The sequence below is a fragment of the Talpa europaea genome (genome assembly GCF_964194135.1).
Source record: "Talpa europaea genome assembly, chromosome: 3".
Classification (NCBI taxonomy): Eukaryota; Metazoa; Chordata; class Mammalia; order Eulipotyphla; family Talpidae; genus Talpa; species Talpa europaea.
Window position 1 is genome coordinate 142,430,047 of NC_140069.1, and position 23,366 is coordinate 142,453,412.

The 23,366-nt window shown below is 43.8% G+C and overlaps 1 protein-coding gene across 1 annotated transcript in view; it reads left to right on the plus strand.

The window, feature by feature from the left end:
• Window positions 1-12,825: 12,825 nt before the first annotated feature.
• TMEM178B (transmembrane protein 178B) overlaps window positions 12,826-23,366 on the plus strand; it is a gene marked incomplete at both ends in the record, with an annotated part of 308,785 nt that continues 298,244 nt past the window's right edge. The window contains one exon of the mRNA XM_084230091.1: window positions 12,826-13,207. Within this exon, the coding sequence (XP_084086217.1) occupies window positions 12,826-13,207 (382 nt within the window). The remainder of the gene's footprint in view (window positions 13,208-23,366) is intronic.

A 23,366-nucleotide genomic window follows, 5' to 3' on the forward strand; every position in this document is an offset into this window, starting at 1 on the left:
TCTGCAGGGCACAGTTTGTCCCTGGGCTGAGGAAATAGCCTTTCCTCTTTTTTCTCTTCAGCTGGGTTGCCCTCAGTCCCCTGAAAGAGGGCCTCTGCCTTAAACCCCATTTTTTGGAGGGCCTTACCTATCACAAATACACACACACAATAACTGTTTTTGAAGGCCCGGTGGTTGCCTCTACATCTTGAGATCCTGCATTGGCCCTGACAGCATGGCTTGTGACCCTAAACAGCTCCTCTTCTGGCTACCACACCCAGTACAGGCCCCGGAGAAATGCTTCTCTATACCTCTCACCCTGTGTCCTCCAAGTGAGAGACAACTGCCTCTGAATGTTCTTAAGTTTTGTCCGTTGCTTTGCTGCTGATGTAGGGGATAGATGCTGTTTGGGATGTTGAGAGGCTCTGAGGGTAGAACTTAAACTAAAGAAAAAAAATAAGCAATTAACTTGTCAGATCTTTCCTCCAGATAGCATGTATGCAGCAGAGTTTTGAATAAGGAAGCATTATTTCTCAGCAGCGATAAGCATTCACTTTCCTGCTTCCCTTTGTGTTCTAGTTCACAGTTCTTGTTAGACATGAGCTAGGGTAGTAGTCTGAACAATTGCACACAGGAACCGAGGGACATTTTACAACCTTGAACACTTCATAGTGTTCTTAAACTATATGTGTATTCCTAGACCTAACCTGAATTTTGGCCTCAAATCCAGAAACACTCTTTATAACATATATGACATATAGTTTGACTTTGTTACTAGAGATGTGGCCTCAGCTGATCCAATACCCCTGAAGTTCTTTGGAGAAATGAAAAAATTATTGATATTATGTCTTGAATCTACCTGTAGATGAAACATTTTTATAAATTTTTTTTTAAAATTAATGCAACAACAGGGCCTCCCCGGTGGCGCAGCGGTTGAGCGTTGGGTTGCGAAGCTGCCCGCGGCCTCTGCGACGCTGGTTCCATCCCCGGCTGCTCCCCGGCCACCAGAGGAGGGTCCCACATGGCGCGCAGACCTCTCCTGCCGCCCGCTGCTCCCCTCAGCAGTGTATTTCGGTCCCTCTGCCTGCTCTGCTCCCCGCTCTGGCTCCGGTGAATTCTCTCACCCTCCCGCACTTCTGACTGTACCCAGTGCATGTATAAACAAAACAAACAAACAAATAAATAAATAAAAACATGCCTCTATTAAAAAAAAATCTTTAAAAAAATAAAATCAATGCAACATTGTGTTATAACATTATATATGTTTCAGGTGTGTATCACAGAATCAATATGTGCATGTGCTACTTTGATTTCCTTCCCTCTGATAACAAAAATTAGTCTTATAGTCTAAAGTTTATTTTTCTTCTAGTAAGTTCATCTGTTTGTTTTCTGTATATGTCACATATGAGTGAAATCATATGGTGTTTGTCTTTCTCTGACTTATTTCACTAAGCATAATACCCTCTAGGGCCATCCGTGTTGTTGAAATGGCAACAACATTTGTCTGTAATGGGCACTTAGGTTGTTTCCAGTTCTTGGTTACTGTAAATAATGCTGCAATACACATGGGAATACTTACATCTCTTTGAATTAGCATTTTTGTTTTTTGGGGGTAAATACCCAGAAGTGGAATAACTGGAATAATTCTCAATCATTTTGAGAATTCTCTATACTGCTTTCCATATTGGCTGCACCAGTTTATCTTCCCACCAGCAGTGTACAAACGTTCCCTTTGCTCCACATCTTCTCCAGCACTTGTGTCTTGTCTTTTGGATAATTGCCATTTTCATCAGTGTAAGGTTATGTCACATTGGTATTTCTCTCATAATAAGTATGGTGAACATCTTTTCATGTGCCTTTTGGCCATCTGTATGTCTTCTTTGGAGAAGTGTCTATTTAGATCCCTTGCCCATTTTTAATAGGGTTATTTTGTTGTTGTTGAGTTTTTTTTAAATGAAAATTAAAAAATTTTCCCAGCACCAGTTATTGAACAAACTTTCTTTGCTCCAATGCATATTCTTTGCTCCTTTGTCAAAGATTAGTTGACCACAAATCTGTGGGTTTATTTCTGGATTTTCTATTCGATTCCATTGGTCTGTATGTCTGTTCTTGTTCCAATACCATGCAGTTTTGATGATTATGGCTTTGTAGTATAGTTTGAAGTCTGGGCGTGTGATGCCTCCATTCCCTTCTTTTTTTTTCAGGAGAGCTTTGGCTATTCAGGGTTTTTGGTGATTCCATATGAATTTCATCAATAATTGTTCTATTTCTTTGAAGAATGACATTGAAATTTTTATTGGAATAGCATTGAATCTGGCACTGGAAGGGATCATGCTCAGTGAAATAAGCTAGAAAGAAAAAGAAAAATACCGGATGGTCTCACTCATAGCAAGAATCTAGAAAACTTAAATAAGGGACCAGGAAAATGAATAACTATAAGAAAGTGAAAATCAAAATCAACAAAAAACTATGAACCAGAGACACTCTATGGGGGGTGGGAGGTGGGGAGGGGAGGGGTTGGGGTCAAAATGAGGGGGTTGCAATTGTATGGGGAATATAAAAATAAAATTTATTTAAAAAATAAATAAAAAATAAACTAATCAAAAAAAAGAAAATTAAAAAAAATTTTGCATAGAAGAACTGGGATGCAGGGCATGAGAGGATTCACCAGAGACAGTGGGGAGCAGAACAGGCAGATCTACTGAAATCCACTGCTGAAGGGAGCAGTGGGGAGACAGGAGAGGTCTGCTGCGCCAAGAGGGTCAGCTTGCTGGCCAGGATCAAACTCAGGTCAAAGGGGTAACAGTGCTGAAACTTAATCCAGAGGCCAGCAGGGTGGTGCTGTCTTTCTATCTTTTTGCATTTTCTCAACAATGTCTTATAATTTTCCCTGTAGAGATATTTCACTGTGGAAAATTTTACAAGGTATTTTTGGTGGGATTGTTTTCCTGATTTCTTTCTGCTAGTTTGTCATTTGTATATAGAAATACAACAGATTTTTGTATATTAATTTTGTAGTTCTGTGTTTTATTTATTATTTCTAATAGCATTTTGCTGTTTTTTTATTTTCTATGTATATTATCATGTCATCTGCAAATATGATAGTTTTACCTCTTCCTTTCCAATTTGGATAACTTTTATATCCTTTTGTTGTTTAATTGTTCTTGTTTGAACTTCCAATACTATTTGGAATAGTAGTGGTGAGAGTTGACATTCTTGTCTTGTTCTTGACGTTGGAGGAAAAGTTTTCCATTTTTCATCATCAAAATGATATTGATTGTGGGTTTCTCATATATGGTCTTTATTATGTTGAGGCATATTCCTTCTTTATACCCATTTTGCTGAGAATTTTTTATCATAAAAATGTTGAATCTTGACAAATGCTTTTTCTGTGTCCATTGAGATAATCATATGCTTTGTTCTTCCTTTTGTTGAAGTGGTGTATCATGCTTATTGATTTGTATATTTTGAACAATCTAATTATCCCTGAAGTAAGTCACACTTGAGCATGGTGTAAAATTTTTAAAAAATGTATTGTTGAATTCATTTTGCTAGTATTTTCTTGAGGATTTCTGCTTCTATGTTCATCAAATATTGTTCTATAATTTTCTTTTTGTGTGTGATGGTCTTGTCTGGTTTATAATCAGGAGAATATTAGATTCATAGGATGTGTTTGAATGTTTTCCCTCCTCTGCAATTTATGGGAGAGCTTGAGAAGGGTATTAATTCTTTGAAAATTTAATAGAATAAACCATTAAGCCATCCTATCTTTGGCTTTTGTTTTTTGGGAGACTTTTGATTACTGTTTCAATTTCCTTCTTGTAATTGGTCTGTTCAGGTTTTTTCTTCCTGATTCAGTCTTGCAGTGTTGTATGTGAAACACATTTAACTTTGACATTATAGTCACTTAAGATACACAATGGAAATTTCCACTAAATGCTACTGAAGTTATTAAATTTAACTTAGAAAGGCTATAAGATATACTAGAATGTTAAATGAAACAATAGAAGATTCTCAATGCAGAGCAAAATGTGGGCTTTGGTATAAAATTCACTTAATTTTAGTTCTGTGCTATCCACAATTTTTTTGATATGAACTATTGTTTGCTATTAATAATAGAAACAAAAGCATGTCTAGCCTTGTAATTTCTCACTTACAGAGAATAAAAAATTAATTTCAAAGAAAATGGTTTTCCTAAATAGAAATAACTTGCATGCGAAACCAATAGTAATATTCCAGAGAAATATAAGGAAATTAGAATAAGAAAATGTGAATGTTTCTATGACTTTAAAGAAGAGCCATGTACCAACAATCTCAAAGTAATGTCTGTAGAAACAATTTCCAATCATTATAGATCAAGATATGTTCTCAATTATAGAGCGATTAAGCAGTGTGCTGTGATTTTTGTTTTACTTCATGCTAGCATTGGAATATTTGAAAGAAAAACTTAATAAATATTGTATAACTCTAGATATAACTTTGAGATAGTCAAAGTCATGATGTGTGTTTGTGACTTATATGATGAAAATAAAATACAGTATTTTTCTGCATTAGCAATAACTTTCAAATATATTATTACAATGCTCTTGAATATAACACATAAAATTCTGAATACAAATATTTCTTTAAGGATTTGATTAGCGTTTACAATGGATGTATTACTTCTTCAGTAGAGTGAAGTAACTCTAAATTGAAACTAATTTAAAAAAAATCCTAAAAACTACATGAATCAAATACAGATGTCAAAAACATTTGGTATTGCAATCAACAGAATATAAAATTATGCGAAACTCTTGATATCAATGGAATTCATAATTTTTCTGTAATAAAACTCAAGAAAAATGTCTTATGAAGTATGTATTATAAGTGTTGAATTCTGAATGCCTTCATTTTATTACTCATCTGAACCTCGATGACCCATAAATACATGGACAATATTAATTAACTTGATTGTCTTTGATATTTTGCCAACTTTTCTTCAGACAAAAAATATACTGTACTCACTTTAGAATTTTCATCATAAAGGTATTTGTATGGTAGAAGAATATAACATTTTCATTTAAAATTTTGTCATTTGACTTACAACTTTTAAACATTTAGAAATGGTCTGTAGGCATGCATTTGTATGCTTGCCCTGGTCTCATTGTTATGGGTCTATCTGTTTTTAGCCTGGGGTGGTAGTGACATTCTGTTATCAACTTCCTATAGTCTGCTTTGCTTCCTGGTTCTTCTATCACTCTTTTTTTTTAAAGTTCAATTTTTAATTATTTTAAAAAATGGAATTTTTTTAAATTGAGGAAATGGTTAACAAAACTGTATATGATTTAAAGTACAGGTTTCTACCTCTTCATATGTATATTACTCTATCTACCACCAGAGCACCCATAATTCTCTACCACAGTCCATTGGGTACCCTTTCCTCTTTGCTTCTCACTTCCCATCCTCCCGTTCCGGTAGCCTCAATTTTATAGTCAGATTTTTAGGGTTTGTTTTGGTTTAGTTTTGTCTGTTCTTTTTTTTTTTTTTTAATTTTCCCACATGAGTAAAATCACCTAGTATTTGTCTTTCTCCTTCTGCTTATTTCACTAAGGATAATACCCTCTAACTCATCCATCTTGTTGCAATTGGCAACATTTCATCTTTTTTAATGGCTGAGTGATAATCCATTGCACAATTAGGTTGTTTCCATAGCTTGGCTATTATAAATAGTGTTGCAATAAGCATATCTTTTTATATTAATATCACCTTTTCTTTTGCTCAAAAAAGGAGAAACACGTATATTTTCTTATAGCCCTCCCCCCTTTTTTACATGAAAAGGTAGAGTTGTGGTTAAATAGCATCTTCTCAAAAGATATGTTGAAATCCTAATCCCTCTTAACTTCAATATATGATCTTATTTAAAGAGTCATTGTAGATGTAACTAGTTAAGATAAGGCCATTTGGGAATAGGGTAGGCCCCTAATCTGCTATGACTGGTATTCTCATATGGAGAGGGAGATTTGGAGACAGAGGAGAAGGAAGTGAGAAACTGCAGAGGAAGACTGGAGTGTGGCAGCTGGCATCTAAGGAGTATCAGTGACAGCCAGTGGAAGCTAGAAGTGGCAAGGAAAGATTCAACCATGCAGTTAGCCATGTGGCCTCAAGAGTAGAGTCATGAAGTTCTTTGGTATTTATGAAATGTCTTGAATCTATCTGTAGATGAAACACATATAAATTTGACCTTATAGGGCCTCCCCGGTGGTGCAGCGGTTAAGCGCTGGGCTGCGAAGCTGCCTGCAGCCTCTGCAGCACCGGTTCAATCCCCTGCCGCTGGTGAGGGTCCCACATGGCGCGCAGATCTCTCCTGCCACACCTGCTGCTCCCCTCAGCAGTGTACTTCATCAGTCTGCCTGTTCTGCTCCCCTCTCTGGCTCTGGTGAATTCTCTCACCCTCCCATGCTTCTGACTGTACCCAGTGCTTGTATAAATAAATAAATAAATCTTAAAAAAAAAATGAATTTGACCTTATAGCCATATAGCAAGGCAGAATTCTCCCCTGCAGGCTTCAGAGGGAGCATGGTAATGCCAAACCCTTGATTTGGCCTTCTAGTCTCTAGAACTGTGAGAATAAATCCCCCATGCTTAAAGACGCCTAGTTTGTGGTACTTTGTCATGGAAACTCTAGGGAACAAATTTGGGCAGCACACAAAACTCCTTACCCTTTGTGCAAATATTTCTGTTGGTAGATACATAAAATTCTACCTCCTGGTTCATAAGAAACATGTATTTTTCATCTTAATAGCTGCACCAAATTGCTTTCCAGAGATGTGGTGTCAGTTTACAGTCCTACCCACAGTGCACTGGGCATGTTTTCTTCTGTCCTGGCCAATACATTGATATTATCAGACATGCAATCTCCCCCCATCCCCATCTGATGAGTAAAAAAGAAGCGTTTTTTAAAAATTGCATTCCCTGGAGTACTAGTGAGGTTGAATTTTTAAAAAATCTTATTAATTTTCTATTTGAGTATCTTTTATTGTAAATTGTCTTTTATAACCTTTGCCTATTTTTCTGTTGTACGATTTGTTTTATTCCTACTAGTTTGAAATATTTCTTTGCACAGGAGACACTCTTATTCATTTTAAACCATTCCTTGTTTAGGAAGAGCGTTTAAATATCAAGAATGTTTGCTGGGATTCATTGGTTATCTTTTCAGCTTCTAGTGAGAGGATCAAATGATATTTATTTGACCTACTCATATGAGGCACCTGTAATTGTAGGAACTTTAAAAAGCAGAGTGGTTAAATATTTTATGGGCTGGAGGAATGATGCCAATATGGGGTTTTTCAAAACATGTTTAGAGGGTTGCCAGGTTAGAAGAGAGGGTGTGCCTCAGGGAGAGCAGTGGTCCACTTAGAAAATAAGCTAAAGCCTTTGTGGGGGATTGTGTGTGTGTGTGTGATGGTTTGAGCTTTACCGCACACATAAGAGGAAACTACTGCAGAACTGAGTAAAGGAAAACTGTGGCCTTTAAGAAAATTAATAGGGTGGTGCAGGACAAAAAAAAAAAAAAAAAAAAAGCAATGAGAGTACTTAGATACCCTAAGGTGAAATGAAAATAGTCTTTTTCTATAATGACCCTAATAAGGAAGGAAGGAAAGTAGCTTCCAAGATGACCCACTGATGAGCAGCGATTTTGAAAGAAGGTGTCATAAGGAAAGCAGAGCACCTAATCAGGCATAAATACTAGCAAGTGAGAGATGTGGAGGACTATGTTAAGAGGCTCAAACAGAGGCTAACTCTGGGTTACAAATCATGTGGCGCAGAGGTTGAGCGCTGGGTTGCGAAGCTGCCCGCGGCCTCTGCGGCGCGGGTTCGATCCCCGGCTGCTCCCCGGCCACCGGAGGAGGGTCCCACATGGAGCACAGACCTCTCCGGCCGCCCTCTGCTCCACTCAGTAGTGTACTTTGGTCCTTCTGCCTGCTCTGCTCCCCGCTCTGGCTCTGGTGAATTCTCTCACCCTCCCGCTCTTCTGACTGTACCCAGTGCATGTATAAAAACAAACAAAAAAAAAATAAAACATGCCTCTATAAAAAAAAATACCAAAAAAAAAACCAAACAAACAAAAAACAAAAACAAACCCATAACAAATTATGTCCAAGCTGTGTGCTAAGTTCATTAGAAAATCAAGGTAAGAATTTATAGGTGGACTTTTCTCTGGGCAGATGATATAATATTGATAGATGGCAAAGAGAAAGCACACCTCATCAATTTTCATGTTGCTTCCAATTGACAGTGTCAAGCGGAGTTATTTTCAGACTGAAGGTAGATCAGATACGATAACTGAAGACAGTTTAGAATGGGTGAAGAAATTATAGAAGTGTCTATCTGCTCTGGGTCAGCTGTACCCCAGGAAACAGAGATAACTTTTAATGGTATCTCTGAACCTCTGTTGTTGACTTTAGGGGGAGCTTGGGGAATGTGAACATTGCTTAAAAGAAAAGGGAGGAAGTGTGTGTGTGTGTTTGTGTAGACAGAATTATAAATTTCAAAAACATGGATTTCATAAAGTGCAAGTCAACAATCCTAATGTTTTGGAGAATGACCCCAGGCGGGCATGCAGAAGGGATGTGGCTTGTAGGCTCCTAGAAGTGGGAGTAAGGACAGTTAGGATTCTACATGGGACAGGTGAAAATGCGACAGACTGACCACATTTTCTTCTTCATGGGCTGACATGACCACTGATCGGGGAGCACTGACAATCATGAGGTATCAGAAAATCAGGGGGAGCAGGCACAAGGAGGAAATGAATCAAGGATTTTAGCCTGGAGGGAAGAAGTCTTAAGGGGAACTTAATGGGTAATGTCAAGTGCGAGTACTTTTATGTAGAAGAGGAAGCAGGCACTGGTGGACATTCATTGTCCAAATGGGTGGGGTTATAGAGAACTAGGGTAAGACTCAGTATATAGGGAAGACCTGTCCCCATATACACCTTCTGGGAGTGATTTCTTATTACTGCAAAAGTGAAAGCAGAAGTTAGTCAGATACTTTTGGGGAAATGCTCAAGGGGAGATTCATGTACTATTGTGTAGTTGATTATAAAGTCCCTTCTGACTTTGAGATCCTGTGATCCCAGGACAGTGTAGGTACGAGAGGGAAGGAATAGATTGGCGATAATGATGTTGTAGCTAAGAGCTAGAAGGAATTGGAAAAAGCCAAAGGGAAGAAATGTAGTTGACTCAATTGCAAAAAGAGAGTCATGGCATCATATTGTGTGGAGAAAGAATCCACTGTCTTTTTAGCCCCCAAGGCCAAGATCATCCCCATATGGTGTAGGCTATCCAAGAAAACTGCACTTCCCAGCAGACCTCAACTGAATGTATTTCACTGGCTTTTGAGTTTTAGTGATGCTCAGCACAGAGGAGGACAGTGGGTTCCTCCCTCAGCGGGTCCCCATCCCAGGCCTGGTGCCAAAGCTTGAGGGAGGAGGGGGCGAGGCACCCTTTGGGTGCAGGTAGAAGGCAAGAACAAGAAAGGGTGGGATCCTGGGAGAGGGAGGGAAGACAAGGAGAAAATGAACAGGTATCCAGAATGGTGAGGGGCTGGGCTTGCAGAGATATGGGGGGGGGCACCTCTCTCCGCTGCCCCCCAACTTCTTGAGTGACCTTGTAGATGTCATTTCACCTCTGCCTCCTCCGTGTTGTCAAAGCAGACATCCTGTTAGCCTAAAAGTGCTCTGGGCTTGACAGAAGAAAACAAGTCCAGAAATTTAAGACATTTTATGTGTGTAAAGTATTTGCACTTGTTCCCAAATTCTTCCCGCTGCGGGAGGAAGAACTAGTAAGAGGAAGACAGACAGACGGCTGAGAAGACAACGTGGCCAGAGTCACTTGGCTCCCCCACCTCGTCCTGGGGGCTGGGATCTGGGAGACGGCACCTGCCTAACAGGCCCTCGACCAGCCAGGGACGAGAACCCAGCGGACACCCTCGGGCTCAGCGGTCCCCTCAGCAGCTCCTCTGGCAGCATCCAGGCCCGGGAAGCGAGGCACGCCCCTCCCCCACTAGATGGCACTGAAACGCCTGGTTCGCGATTTTCAAAATGCAGGAAGGAGGAAAAAAAGACAAAAAGAATATGGTGGAGGTGCGCTCCTTCTGGGCGCGCAGGCCGGGGTGGGCGAAGCGGGGTGCCGGACAGTCTTCTCCCCAGGGCCGCCCTTGCCGCGGCAGTGCGGGCCTCGGCTGTGGAGTGAGGGTGACAGTGGGGGGCGAGCAGGAGAGTGAACGCCCCGGGTTTCAACCTGGGAGGGAGGCTCCCAGCCTTGCGGCGCCGCCTCACGTGAGCAGGGTGGAGAGCCGGGGAGGGCTGGGAGCCAGCAGGACTCGCGTCCACCCGCTCACGGTCTGGGGTCCCACACTCCCAGGACCCCCACCGAGCCTTAGTCGAGCCGCTACCCCCATAAGGCCAAATCCCGCACCCGGGTTGCCAGGAACCCTACCGCCCCAGAGCGCGGGTCCTGAGCCTTCTCCAAATATCCATTAAATACCGCCCCCACCCCCCGTGAGCGCCCCCATCTTAGCCTGAAAATATACGTCCAAAATTTTTTTTTTCTTTTCCTGCCGAGGAGCGAGGTGGAGACAGGTGTCGGGGTGTGTGTGTGTCGGGGTGTCTGGTCCAGGCTCGGGGCTGGCCTGCACTGGCGTTGCTCCCCTCGTGGGTCCGCTCAGCCCCGGGGCGCACACGCCTGCAGCTAGCGAGGTAGCGCCTGTGGCTTTCTGGGGGAAGCAACGATCAGATACGATCCAAGACACCCGTGACCAGAACCAGGGGTGCAGGGAACTCACTCAGGCCGGTTGAACGCCGACTCCTCAATAAGCAGTCTTTAGGAACTGTGGTCGATCTGGGGGAATTTTCCACTCCTGAAAAGAGAGACAGGAGACAGGGGCAACCTCTGTGAATGTATAACGATGCACGTGAACATGCTACATGCCACACGCATGTATATGTGCATAAATATGGATGTGGTCGGGCACATACCTACCCAGACACCATTGACTTGCCTGGTCAAAGAATAAGGCTTCGCCATCCCATGCCTGTGAAATGGTGCAGTTTATCTTTAAGGAGGCGAGAAAAATAAGAGATGAGGCTCACGTTGCACGGATGACATCACTAGCTTTTGGCTGCGCGCTCCGGGTTCTCGGCGGTGGGTTTTAGCCAAGGCTGCAGCGCCCGGCGCCCGAGCAGCGAGCGCGGCCGCGGCCCCTTCCGGCGCCCGCACCCGGGCGATGCCACTTCGCGAGCCCGCCGGGCGCAGCCTGGGCGCTCGGTCCCCACCGCCCGCCCGGCGCGCGAGGCCCGGGAGCCGCCGCACCTAGGGAGGCGGCCGGGGAGGGCACCGGACGGCCCAGCCTCCCTCCCCCACCCTCGGCGCTCCCCGCGGCCGCCCCGGGCGCGCGGAGCCGGGTCGTGGGACTCGGCGGCCGGGACCTGCGCGCGCCGCGGAGGGAGGCGGCACCTCCGCTTCTGGGTGGGCTGCGAAGAAAATGGTGCAATCCGAGAGCGGCTGACCCCAGTCGGGCACCGAGGCTGACCCCAGTGGCGCGAGAGTGCCGGGGCGCAGGTGGCGGGAGAAGGGGGCGCACTGTTTGGAGGGGCCGGGGCCGGCGTTTTCTTCGCGCCTGCAGTGTTTTCTCTGCACCTGGGCAGCGCGTTTCCGGGGCCACCCGGGAACCAGATGAAGTGAGGAGGAGGCGTCGCGGAGAGGCGCCTCTGGAGGGGCCTGGCGGACACTCCCCACAGGAGGAGACCGCGCCGGGGACCGCGGCGTGACGCCGGGGCAGGTGGCCGGGCGGGCGCCGCGCTGCCGCCGCGCGAGCTGTCCATGGTGTTGAAGGCTCCGTGCGCCCAGCCCCGCGCGCCCAGCCGCGCGCCCTGCCCGGTGCGCCCTCCGTGGCGCAGCCCACCCTTGGCACTTGCCAGCGGCCGCCCGCTCGTCGCAAACCTGGGGCCAGGACTTGTCCCGTAACGCCGATCGGGGGACCGCGCCGCTGGCCCGAGGGGCCGCTTGCATGGCGAGACCGGAGGCCGACGACCCAGGAGCTCTCCGGGAAAGGCCGGCCGCGACCAGGCGCCCGCGGCCCCTCCTCTAAGCGCAGCTCGGTCCTTGGCCAGCGGAGCAAGGGACTTGCTCGTGACCGGAGAACGTGGGTTTTAGAAAGACCCAACCCAGAGAGCAAGCGCGCTTCTCCTCCTGCAGCCGGAAGGCGAGAGCCGCCGCGAAGGCGATCCGGGCGGGACTCGGGGCAGCCGGCCCTGGCACTGGAGGCGGCCCCCGTGGACCGGCCGCAGCGCGGATGTTTCGCCGCCCGCGGTCCAGCAGCGCCCGCAGATAGCCGCCACCCTCCCTCCCTCCCCGCAGAGAGAGCCGGGCCGCTCGGCCCCGTCGCTCCTCCGCACAAAGGAAGCCCGGCAGCCCCTCAGCCGCCCAGGGCGCTGGGCGCTTAGTTCCCGGCCCGAGGGCAGCGGTGCCCGAAGCCCGGCCGCGCGCCGGGGCGGCGGGTTCGGAGCGGGGCGGGGAAGCGGCGGGAGGCGACCTTGCCCTGCTCGCCGCCGCGGGAGGCTGCCCCGGCCCCCGAGGATGCCCGGGAGCCCGCCGGAGCACCCCGGAATCAGAACTTTTTAGGCTCCCGCCCCCAGCCCCGCAGTCCCTGGCCGCGCACCGGCAAGCGGGGGCCGGGGGGCGCCGCCGCACGAGCCCCCTCCAGCCCACCCCCCTCCCCGGCTCGGCCGCCCGCCGCTTTGTTCCGGGCGCGCGGAGGGAAGGCGAGGCCGCGCGGATCATGCCCATGGTGTAGGCGCGAGGCGGAGGCATGGCTGCCGGAAGGTTACTGCTCTACACGGGCCTCTCGCTAGCGCTCTGCGCCCTCGGCATGCTGGCCGTGGCCATCTGCTCCGACCACTGGTACGAGACGGACGCCAGGAAGCACAGGGACAGGTGCAAGGCCTTCAACACCCGCCGGGTCGACCCCGGCTTCATTTACAACAACAACAACAACTTGCCGCTGCGCGCGAGCCGCTCGCGCCTGGATCGCTGGGAGGGCAAACTCCTCCGGGCCCGGAACCGCCGGCAGCTCTTCGCCATGAGCCCGGCCGACGAGTGCAGCCGGCAGTACAACTCCACCAACATGGGTCTCTGGAGGAAGTGCCACCGGCAGGGCTTCGACCAGGAGATCGCCGCCCTGATTCGGAAAGGTAAGCGCGAGGCGCGAGGCGTGGCGCTGCGGAGAGCCCGGCGCCTCTAGGCCCGGCCACCCCCTCCGCCTCCTCCTGGCCACAGTTTGTCTGGTTCTCCTGGTTTCTGGAGGTCTGGTTGTGCAGGCCCCGCTGAGCCTTTGGAAGTGACCAGAACTTGCCGCCCAGCAGCTGGTGGTGGAACATGGTTTACCCGGCCTCTTGGCTTGCGTTTCTGTTGGGATTCCCGTGGAATCTCATGGTCCGAGGTTTTAATGCAGGACCCTTCATTAATTAGTCTCCGAAAAGGTGGGGAATTCATTAACACTGTGCAGGGAAACCCGTTAGAATGATGAATCGGGGTAGGCAGGCTTCTAATTGTAATCTTTATTTTACATGTTGAACTGATTCACCAAGGAACATTGGAAATGCCTTCCAGAAAAGGCCTTATTCATGCTAGAAACGTTTGCTAGAGTGCTGAGTATACCCGGCATGGTGCAGGCATTGGTCATATAAACATCCATAAATCACAGCCCCTGTCCTAGAGCAGCGCAGAGCCTGCTAACCAGTAGCACCCTATTTTGACTGGTACCACAATTCCTTTTTTACTCCTTTTGAGAAAGTGCTTGATGAAAGTGATTGGACACCTTGAATATTAGCAGGGGCTGATCAGCACAAAAAGAGCAGTTCCCGAGGTAACACCAAAGTGGACACTTCAGAGAAAAAGATACGATTTTCAGAAAATAGATATGAAAATACTTAAGAATACCAAAAATAGAAACAAACCACAGTTGCTAATGATAAATATTTATTTGCTACTTTAGTATGGTCGCACACATTTTATAGTCTGCTCATCTGATGCAATTTGTAAATCTTGTGTGATTTATATTTTGGGGACCATCCTGTTCTTCAGCCCACTGAAATGGTGTTTGGATGTATAGTAATGTTGCTCTGAAGAAGATTTCTTCCCTGGTACGTGCAGGTCGAAAGATGTGGTGCAAATTTATGGGTCTTCCCCTTCCCCCTTTAGGTATCATTCCCTTTAACTACCAAAATAAATGGTGATGCCAAGGTGGGAATGATATTATATGTAAAGTGCTGTGATGTTTCTTAATATTAGAATGTAGGTGTGCAGCTGTTTAAAAAATAGTATTTGTGAAAATTGAGGTATTTTGATTTATAAAAAAAATGTTGACATTGATTAGACAAAATGTTAACTTGGAAAAAGAAGTCATTTGTTTAAGATTGAGAAGCAGCGGGTATGGTCTAGTTGGCCAGTTTAGATTTAGGAGAGGTAGGTCCAGGAAGAGAATCCATCTTAATGTTTGTTTTGTAGCTTCCATAGTATGACTAGGGATTGTAGCTGATTTAATTATGAGAGTGTTAATGCTGTAAAGAGCCCATCTGCTTTATGGTTAGGCTACTGTTAGAGCCGGGTGATCCATTTGGAGCTCTACAACTTTGTAAAGATGTGCAGGAGGTGGGAGGATTCTAGAAGAGAACAACCTGGGTTTGGACTGAGGAGTAGGAAAGCAAGAGGAAGTAGAACAGTTTTTGACAATGGTGACTATAACAATTTTCAGATCCTCAGATTGATAAAGTGTTATTTTATCCATCATTTTCTGATGTCCCTAAAATTGGAACGGTAGGAGGTTAGCTAAATGTGAGGAAGAATTCATGTTAATAATATCAGATCAACACTGGTAGGACTTGCTGAAGGACATTCTTGAATTTTCTTCCTACAGTGTCTCCTAGAACATGACAGGTACCCTTCTGTCTGGTATTAGGTAACCCCACTTAGAAAAAGGGGCAGGGAATTCATGGCTTCTGGTGCTTCAATTGAGGGCTTTGATTCTATGTTGTCCTGCTTGGAAATCTGACTAGAAAGGTTGACTTGGTCTGTGCACCAGAGGGATTGGTTACCATAGTGACATGTTCTTCCGGTGAAGCTGGAAACACAGTGACAGGGAAAGGGATAGGGGAAGAATGTACAACATTTTGACTTTGTATCGACTGATTTTTAATTGCAGCAACAGAAAATGGACACGGCACAGCAGGGGGATTGAATACACTGATACCTAGAGTTGGCAGGGAATTGTATTTCACTTGAACTAATGGAAATGCTGTTCCCATCACCCAAAATACAGCAATCACTGTCAGCTGCAAGCACCAGCTTACTTACCATGGCCGTTTCTGTCCATTTGACATTCTTGTTAGGTATTATTGAGATAGATGGCATGCCAGCCTTACAAATCTGGAGAGACTTGAGGTCACTATCTTCATTTTTAACCTCAAAGCACGATCTTTGAAAGCCTGGTCTTCTTTTTGAAAGCAGCAATAGACACATTTTGGAAATCAGTGCATTTTAGATAGTTAATTCAAGACCAATTCCATTAACATACAGAATATAATTTCTGGGCCTAATCAATGTTCTTCCTAGATGGGCAGATTTGATAAGAAAGGTAAAAAAAGAAATCGATACCCCTGTATTTAAATTCGGGGCATCTTAGGGAAAGATACTTATCTCATGATATTCATTAGCAACCTTGAAAGATATCTTAGATCTTTGGGTTTTTTTTTTTTTTGGAAACATCTTCACAGATTAAAATTCTGGGAGATATGTGTTGGGCAGGGGGCAGGGAGGCTAGAGAAAGGACTGTTTAAAACTTGTCAGTATCATGGGAAAAATAGATATTTATCTAAATGATCATACAGCTCCAGAGAACTCAATCATTTGTTAAATCAATGTTCATTACATTAGAAAGTGCTGCCTGTGCATTTTAAAGTCTAACAAAACCACATAATTAATGGGGAAACAAAACTCAGATTTCTGATTTGAAGATAAAGTCCTTTGGATTCACGTCCTTCTGTCACGAGTGTCCCTAGAAATATACATATTTGGCCACTGTGTATTTGTTGTTTGTCTCACTGAACTGTAAGTTTCTAGAGGGCAGGGAAGGTAATCATTTGTCAAGTACATCCACCCTATGCTTGGTACTTGGGTTATACCTCATACAAACTAGGTTCACAGAAACCTACTATACTATAGTTATAGCATAATATCCATCAAGAGCTTATTCTAATTGTTAAAACATTTATGTGGAACTCCAAATAAAAGATTAATCAGAAAACTGGTGAAAAACAAGATGACCCACTCTCATTCTCAGGGCAGGTTAATCTTACAATAGAGGCTACATAATTTAACAAGGAAGATTTCTTTAGTAAAAGTTTTGCTAAAGAATAGGAAAAATACCATTCTTTTAAAATATATGTCATTGAGTATGCACACAATCACCCACAATCATTGCTGACATTAGATATGATAGAATGATTTCCTTCTTGGATGTAGCGTTGGGTGAGGGTATAGCAAGGACAGATGACCCTTACGTTCCCATAAGACTGTGTCCACCATCAGGTCCTATTGTCCACTTACTTTTCAACTTCATCCATGTATCCCTAGCAAATAAGTCACTGCAAGTGCTGGGGACAGATCAATGACAGGATTAGTTTCTGAAATCCAAGAAACTTCCAGATACTTAGGAAGAGAGCTACAGGTAGGATTGTGTTCCAGGAAAATCTAGGGGAACATTATATTCTTTGATTTGAATGGAATATTATAGTGATAAAATAAATAGACCTTCCATTGAGATTCTAAGAAATTTTTTATTATTTGAAAATATGCTTTATAACAGAGTTTAACCTGAATAGTTCCCATAAACATGAATGGTTGTCAATATTCTGAAGTTGATTTTAGTAAAACTGCATATATTCACAAATAAACAATAAACTCAGTAAACATTTACTGCACATGTATTATGTGTGGGGCACTAATCGCTAGGATGAAGGCTGAACAATACCTGACACTTAATATTCTCTTTGTCTGTTATTCTCAGAGAGTATACAGCTACAGGTGGCAAGAAGGACAGAAACAGATTTAGAGGGACAGAGACGAGGCAATGATAGGCAGGGGTTGGCAAAGGTAAGGCAGGGGAGGGATTTACTGAACATTGCGCTGAAGAAATAAAATTGAAACAAGATTTTGATAAAGTTCGGAAGTGGAAGGGCATATCGGGTAAAGAGCTGGCATGTGCACAGTCATGGAGGTGTGACACAGTGGTTTGGCCTAAGTATTGACTTCCATGGTGAGGCAGGAATTGAAGAGCAGCCAGGGACTGTGCTCTCAACTCCCCTGTAGCTACGCCACCCAATGGAGCAACCACTAGTCTCACATGGCTATTTATTTATTTTTTTTTTATAGAGGCATGTTTATTTATTTATTTATTTATTTTATTTGTTTGTTTCTTTTGTTTATACATGCACTGGGTACAGTCAGAAGCGCGGGAGGGTGAGAGAATCCACCAGAGCCAGAGTGGGGAGCAGAGCAGGCAGAAGGACCGAAGTACACTGCTGAGGGGAGCAGCGGGCGGCAGGAGAGGTCTGGGCGCCATGTGGGACCCTCCTCTGGTGGCTGGGGAGCAGCCGGGGATCGAACCGGCGTCGCAGAGGACACGGGCAGCTTCGCAACCCAGCGCTCAACCGCTGCGCCACCGGGGGAGGCCCTCACATGGCTATTTAAATTCAAAATAACCAGTGTTCCGGCCCAGCGGGTTAAGCACAGCACTATGAAGCTATCTGCAGCCTCTGCAGCACAAGTTGGATCCCGGCCGGCCAGGGAGCTGACCCACATGGCGCAACAGACCTCTCCTGCCTTGCCCGCTGCTCCCCTCGGTAGTGTATTTCTGTCGTTCTGCCTGCTCTATTTCCCACTCTGTCTCTGGTGAATTCTCTCACCCCCTCCCCTGCACCTCCGGCCTATATACCCCAGTTCTTGTATGCATAAATGAATAAATCTTTAAAAAAATAACCAGTGTTACATCAAGTAAACATTTCACTTCCATTGTCTCACTGGCATATATTACAATTGCTCAGTAGCCACATGTGGTCATTGGCTATCTTATTGGACAGGACAGGTGATAGAACATTCCCACTACCACAAACAAGTTCTGTTGGACAGTGCTATGTGGTGTCTACTGCCTCTGAAAAGAATAAGCTTATGCTCCATTTCAGATGAGGGTAACTAAACTTGATAACTTGGACTCAAGTTTGAGTATATTTTTCTACACTCTAAGAAACTTTACTACTTGAATGTTTTGGGCAGAAGGTCTTACTTCATGGTCACTTATACTAAATTTATATTAAGATTTCTATCTTTGACTCACAAAATAATCACATCCTTTCTCCAACTCCCTAAGAAGTAACTGGTGAAGTTGATGGCCTGGGGAAAGTTATATTCTTAACCAAATTTGGTGCCAGGCACTCTTCTTTACACATATTAGCTAATTTATCCATAGTGCATTGAGGTGGGTATTATTATTATTATTAATCCCTAGATTGATCTCTTCAATTCTAGAGTTGAGGAAGCCGAGGAACATAAAGTTTCATTAACTTGCGGAGTTTCATGGTAAGGAACTAAAGGTAGCAGAGTTCAAAATCTGGCTCCAGGATTAGGAATGTACCCATGGCCCTGGACTGTCCCCATAGAGCTGTTAGTAATGGGGTGAGTGGAGAAGAGGCTGGTATATTAATTCCACATTGATTCCACATTGATTTCTTTCTGAAAAAGAGAAGAATTTTAGAATCTCACCCAGGTGAGACCTGCTTGAGAACCTTGCTCAGCAGTGAGGAGGAAGAACATTCTAAGGGGTTCACACACTGTGCTTTGTTTGAGACCTGCTGACAGAAGCTCATATACATTTTGCCACCTGAATTCTGGGTATTTATTTTGTTCACCATAGTAGATGCTGAGGTGACAGACATGAAGGACATACTCATTGTTTCATAAATATTTAGAGGGCTCACGCTCTAGGCATCAAGGAGAAGTTTACATCCCAGGGATTGAGGCAATAAATAAACTTACATGATATAAAATAACAATCAAGAAACAAATCAGTGTATGGTAGAACAAGAGGTAGTGAGTGCCTGTCTGACTACCTTTCCCTGCAGCCAGTACCAGTGGGAGGAAGGACAAATTAAACAGTTCCATTAGTTTTAGTTTCATCAAATGGAAAGGATTTACCTGCTCACCAGCGAGCACATACAAACACCTGTGGTCTTTATATATAGTCTCTCTGCATAGCGGACATTTCCACGCATGTTGTTTCTTGTGCTCACATGTACACTCGCTCTTAATCCCTCCTCCTCTCCCAGGCATGCTGAAATACAACAGGTAGGGAGAGCTGCCGGCTAGGAAAGGAGCCCATTGACTGTGGGCAAATGCATGGGCGGGAGAGAGAGCTACGTGCTGAGCACCTCTGTGTGTGCAGGCCTCTGCTAAGTATTGGGGAAGAACAAGGACACATAATATGATTCTTGTCCTCAGAGAGCTGACATTCTAACACTTATTTCCCCAAGTTCATTGTCATATGTGATTGGAACAAGTTCTTTCCCAGGGCACATTTGCATAACTGGGATGGAGAATGACCTGCGCAGGGAACTCGGGGGTGAACTCTAATGAGTCAACAAAGTAAGGAGCCTTATTTCTGTTCCAGGAGGTCAGTTCATTTATTCTTTTATTATCAGGTCAGTAAGGATCAACTAGAGCATTGATTCAGTGTATTCCATGTTGGATTGTCAGTTAAAAATATTTCCTCTCTGCTATTAATAGGTAATTCTAGGCCTTCAGGTAGAATTAGAAATATTTCTGAGGTAGCTTGACCACACACACACACACACACACACACACACACACACGAACACATACATCTAAGTGTTAGGTGGCAGAATCATACATGGTTATTTAGATGAAGATATTTTTATAGCTACTTACTCCAAACAACACACAGAGAGGAGGGAGCACATGAGTTCGTGGGTAAATAGTGGAACAATTTATTCTAACATCTTGGTTGGATATCTGCTTTAAAAAATGTTTATTGCGGTAACATTGGTTTACAACACTATCTGTATTAGGGATATAGGATCACAACTCTGCAAATGTAGGTATCACCCCATGCCCACCATCCAAACAATCCTCCACTCTAGTCCTGGGTGCCCCCTCAGTCTCCCGTTTTTAAGAGAATGTGTACATTCTTAAAATGACTTTATTTCTTCATAGGTAAAACAATGGATTTAGATTATATACATTTCAAGCCCTTTCACACACTTACGTTTGATGAGAAAGTTAAATTTAAGTGATAGTGAGTAAGAAATAGGCAAATGGTTGAGAGAAGCGAGGTTAGGGAAAACAGGGGAAATGGTTGAATGGAAGCGAGGTTAGGGAAAGCAGGGGAAGGCAGAGAAAGAGAAAATGGAGAGACATCTGTGCAGGAGCCACCTGAATGCTGGCCTGTGATTCAGTAGGAAGAGGTGGAAGACAAGCAGCTAGCTGCTGCTTCTTTTTTTAATTTTTATTTATATATTTTTGCATTGCTCTTCATTTCTGTACAATGTTTGAGTTCCCCTCTCAGGTGTTGTCCCCATAAAATTGCTACCACCAGGACACCCATGATCTGTCACCATGGACTCCTGTGCTCTTCCCGCCCCTGTTTATCCTTCTCCCACCACTGCTGAATGGCTCCGATTTATAGTTTGCCTGCTAGTTTTGTCTTCCCCCCGCCCCCACCAATCCCTTGTATGGTTTCTTCTATGTGTATTTCCTGATCCCTTGTATGTGTGCCTCCTATAAGTGAAACCATCTGATATTTTTCTTTTTCCATCTGACTTACTTAACTGAGCATAATCCCTTTCAGCTCCATCCATGTTACTGCAAATGGCATGAGTTTATCTTTTAGATTGCTAAGTAGTGTTCCAGTGTGTATGTAGGGGTGTGTGAGTGTATATATACACAATACAATGTGTGTGTGTGTGTATATATATATATATATATACACATATACCCCCCACATACACCCCATATACACATACACCCCATATACACATATACCCCCCACATCTTGATCCAATAATCTGTTTTTGTTTATGGGCATTTAGATTGTTTACATATTTTAGCTGTTGTAAGTAGTCCTGCAATGAACATAGGAGTGAATTAAATAATTCAAAACATTCTATTTGAATTAATGTTTTTGTGTTCTTTGGGTAGATTCCTAGGAGTGGAATCGCCAGGTCATATGCTAGATACATTGTTTTAGTAATTTGAGGGTCCTCCACACAGTTTTCCATAGTGGTCGGAGCACTTTGCATTCCCACCAGCAATGTAAAAGGGTTCCTTTTTCTCCACATCATCGCCAGCATTTATTGTTAGTTTTTTTTTAATGTGGGCCACTCTTACTGGTGTGAGGTGGTATCTCATTGTGGTTTTGATTTATATTTCCCTGATTATAAGTGATGTTAGCATTTTTTCATGTAACTAAAAGCAGGTAGTTTCTTAGCAAAATGCAATCACTTAATAAAAATTCACCTTTTCTAATAACTGGTAATGCCACATTGCAGATTAGGATTATAAATGTAAAAATTTAGTAAAGCAAGCTGATGGCTACACAATCATGTGGGTATACTTAATGACTGAAAGAAACACATAAAAGTGATTAAAATAATAAAATTTATGTTATGTATATTTTACCACAACTAAAGTAAATTAATTAATTTTCAAAGAAAAATGAAAACATAACAGAGAGGGATTACTGGTCAGTGTACAATGTTTTATATCCAAGGATCTTCGTTCTGCACATTTATTGAGCACCTACAGTGTGCCAGGTTTTATCCCAGGTCTGCTTGAGAGACAGAAATTAATAAAACAAATGCAATTCCTGCCCTCATAAGACTTACATTTAGGGATTTCTGAGTATTACAGTTTTTTTTTTCTTAATAGTTTTTTTGGTTTGTTTTCTTAAATAAAACTTAAAAAAAATTTTTTTGAGCTCACATTGGTTTACAACACTGTATATGATCAGAAATGTATATCATCACACCACACCCACCAGCAAGTCACCCCAAGTCCTCCACCACAGCCCAGTGCGCCCTCTTCCCCATCCTCTCCACCCTCCTCTACCCCTCTGTAGCCTCTCTTTTGCAGTCAGATGTTTAGGGTTTATTTTTGGTTTAAGAACACCTTTCTATAAAATAAGTGAAAGTAATGAATGTATGGCAGGGGTCATTTAAAAATCATTGTATGATGAAAGCTTCACTGTGTTTATTCCAACAACACCTGCTGAGTGCCATCTACGTCAGACACATTACTTGGGGCACAGGATCCTGAGGGAAATCCATAGTTCCTGTTCTCGAGGAGTGAAATAATGGAAAAGCAGGCAAGAAGACTAAGAAATACAAGCCCCAGGGCCAGTTCTCTGAGCAGCCCCTGAGCCAGGGGCTTGGTGAGAGCTGGCTTCGGGAACAGCTGGGCACACCTGTTCCTCAGGTGAGCTGAGAGTGGTCGTCTGTGATGGATAATGACAATGGTGTCAGCGTCATGGAAAATCACTAATTAATTCTGATTTGGGGATCTTGTCTAGTCCCTCTTCTCCCACCCTTGTCTTTCAGACCTCTAGTCCTTCTCTCAAGAGGCAGTTATCGTGCTCAGATTTTTGCAAACCAAATCAGAGACATTCCACTTGCAATATTTAAAAATATTAGCAAGTAGAAGTAGAAGTCAGGCAATGAACAGGTGATACAATGACGAAAAAAGTTTGTTGTTTTGGTAAATTTGTATATACACAGAGATGATATTAAAGGCCCCTTCCTGGAGTTGCTGGGAATTTCTACAGGTGATGTTTATTCTGAGTAGAAGCGGTTGTGGGCCTTCAAAGAGCTTTGACAGATTTGCTGCTTTTATGGGAGACTGCAGTATCTGAATTATTTCCATTGATTTTTTTTTTTTTTGCGTCAAAGTATTTTGCCAAGAAAAGGCAATTTACTTTATATTAGGTCATCGTCATAAATTTATATCATTTCCTGCTTTTTAAAATGCCCTGCTGTTCTATATTCTGAACCTCATGCCGCTGGACACTTGATTTGCTCTGAAGCATCTCTCGTTCAGTGTTGCCCTGGATTTCTCTTCATCTTGATAATAGTAATTCTATTTAGGCAAATGCAAATCCCATTCCCCAAGGCCCTGGCGTCTTTTGCAGACCTGGATGGGACAGGCTGGTTTTTAAAGAAGCTCTGTATTCATGTGCTGCCGTATGTTGAGTGGGTCAGCAGTGGACAGTGGCGGCTGCTGTGTCATGGG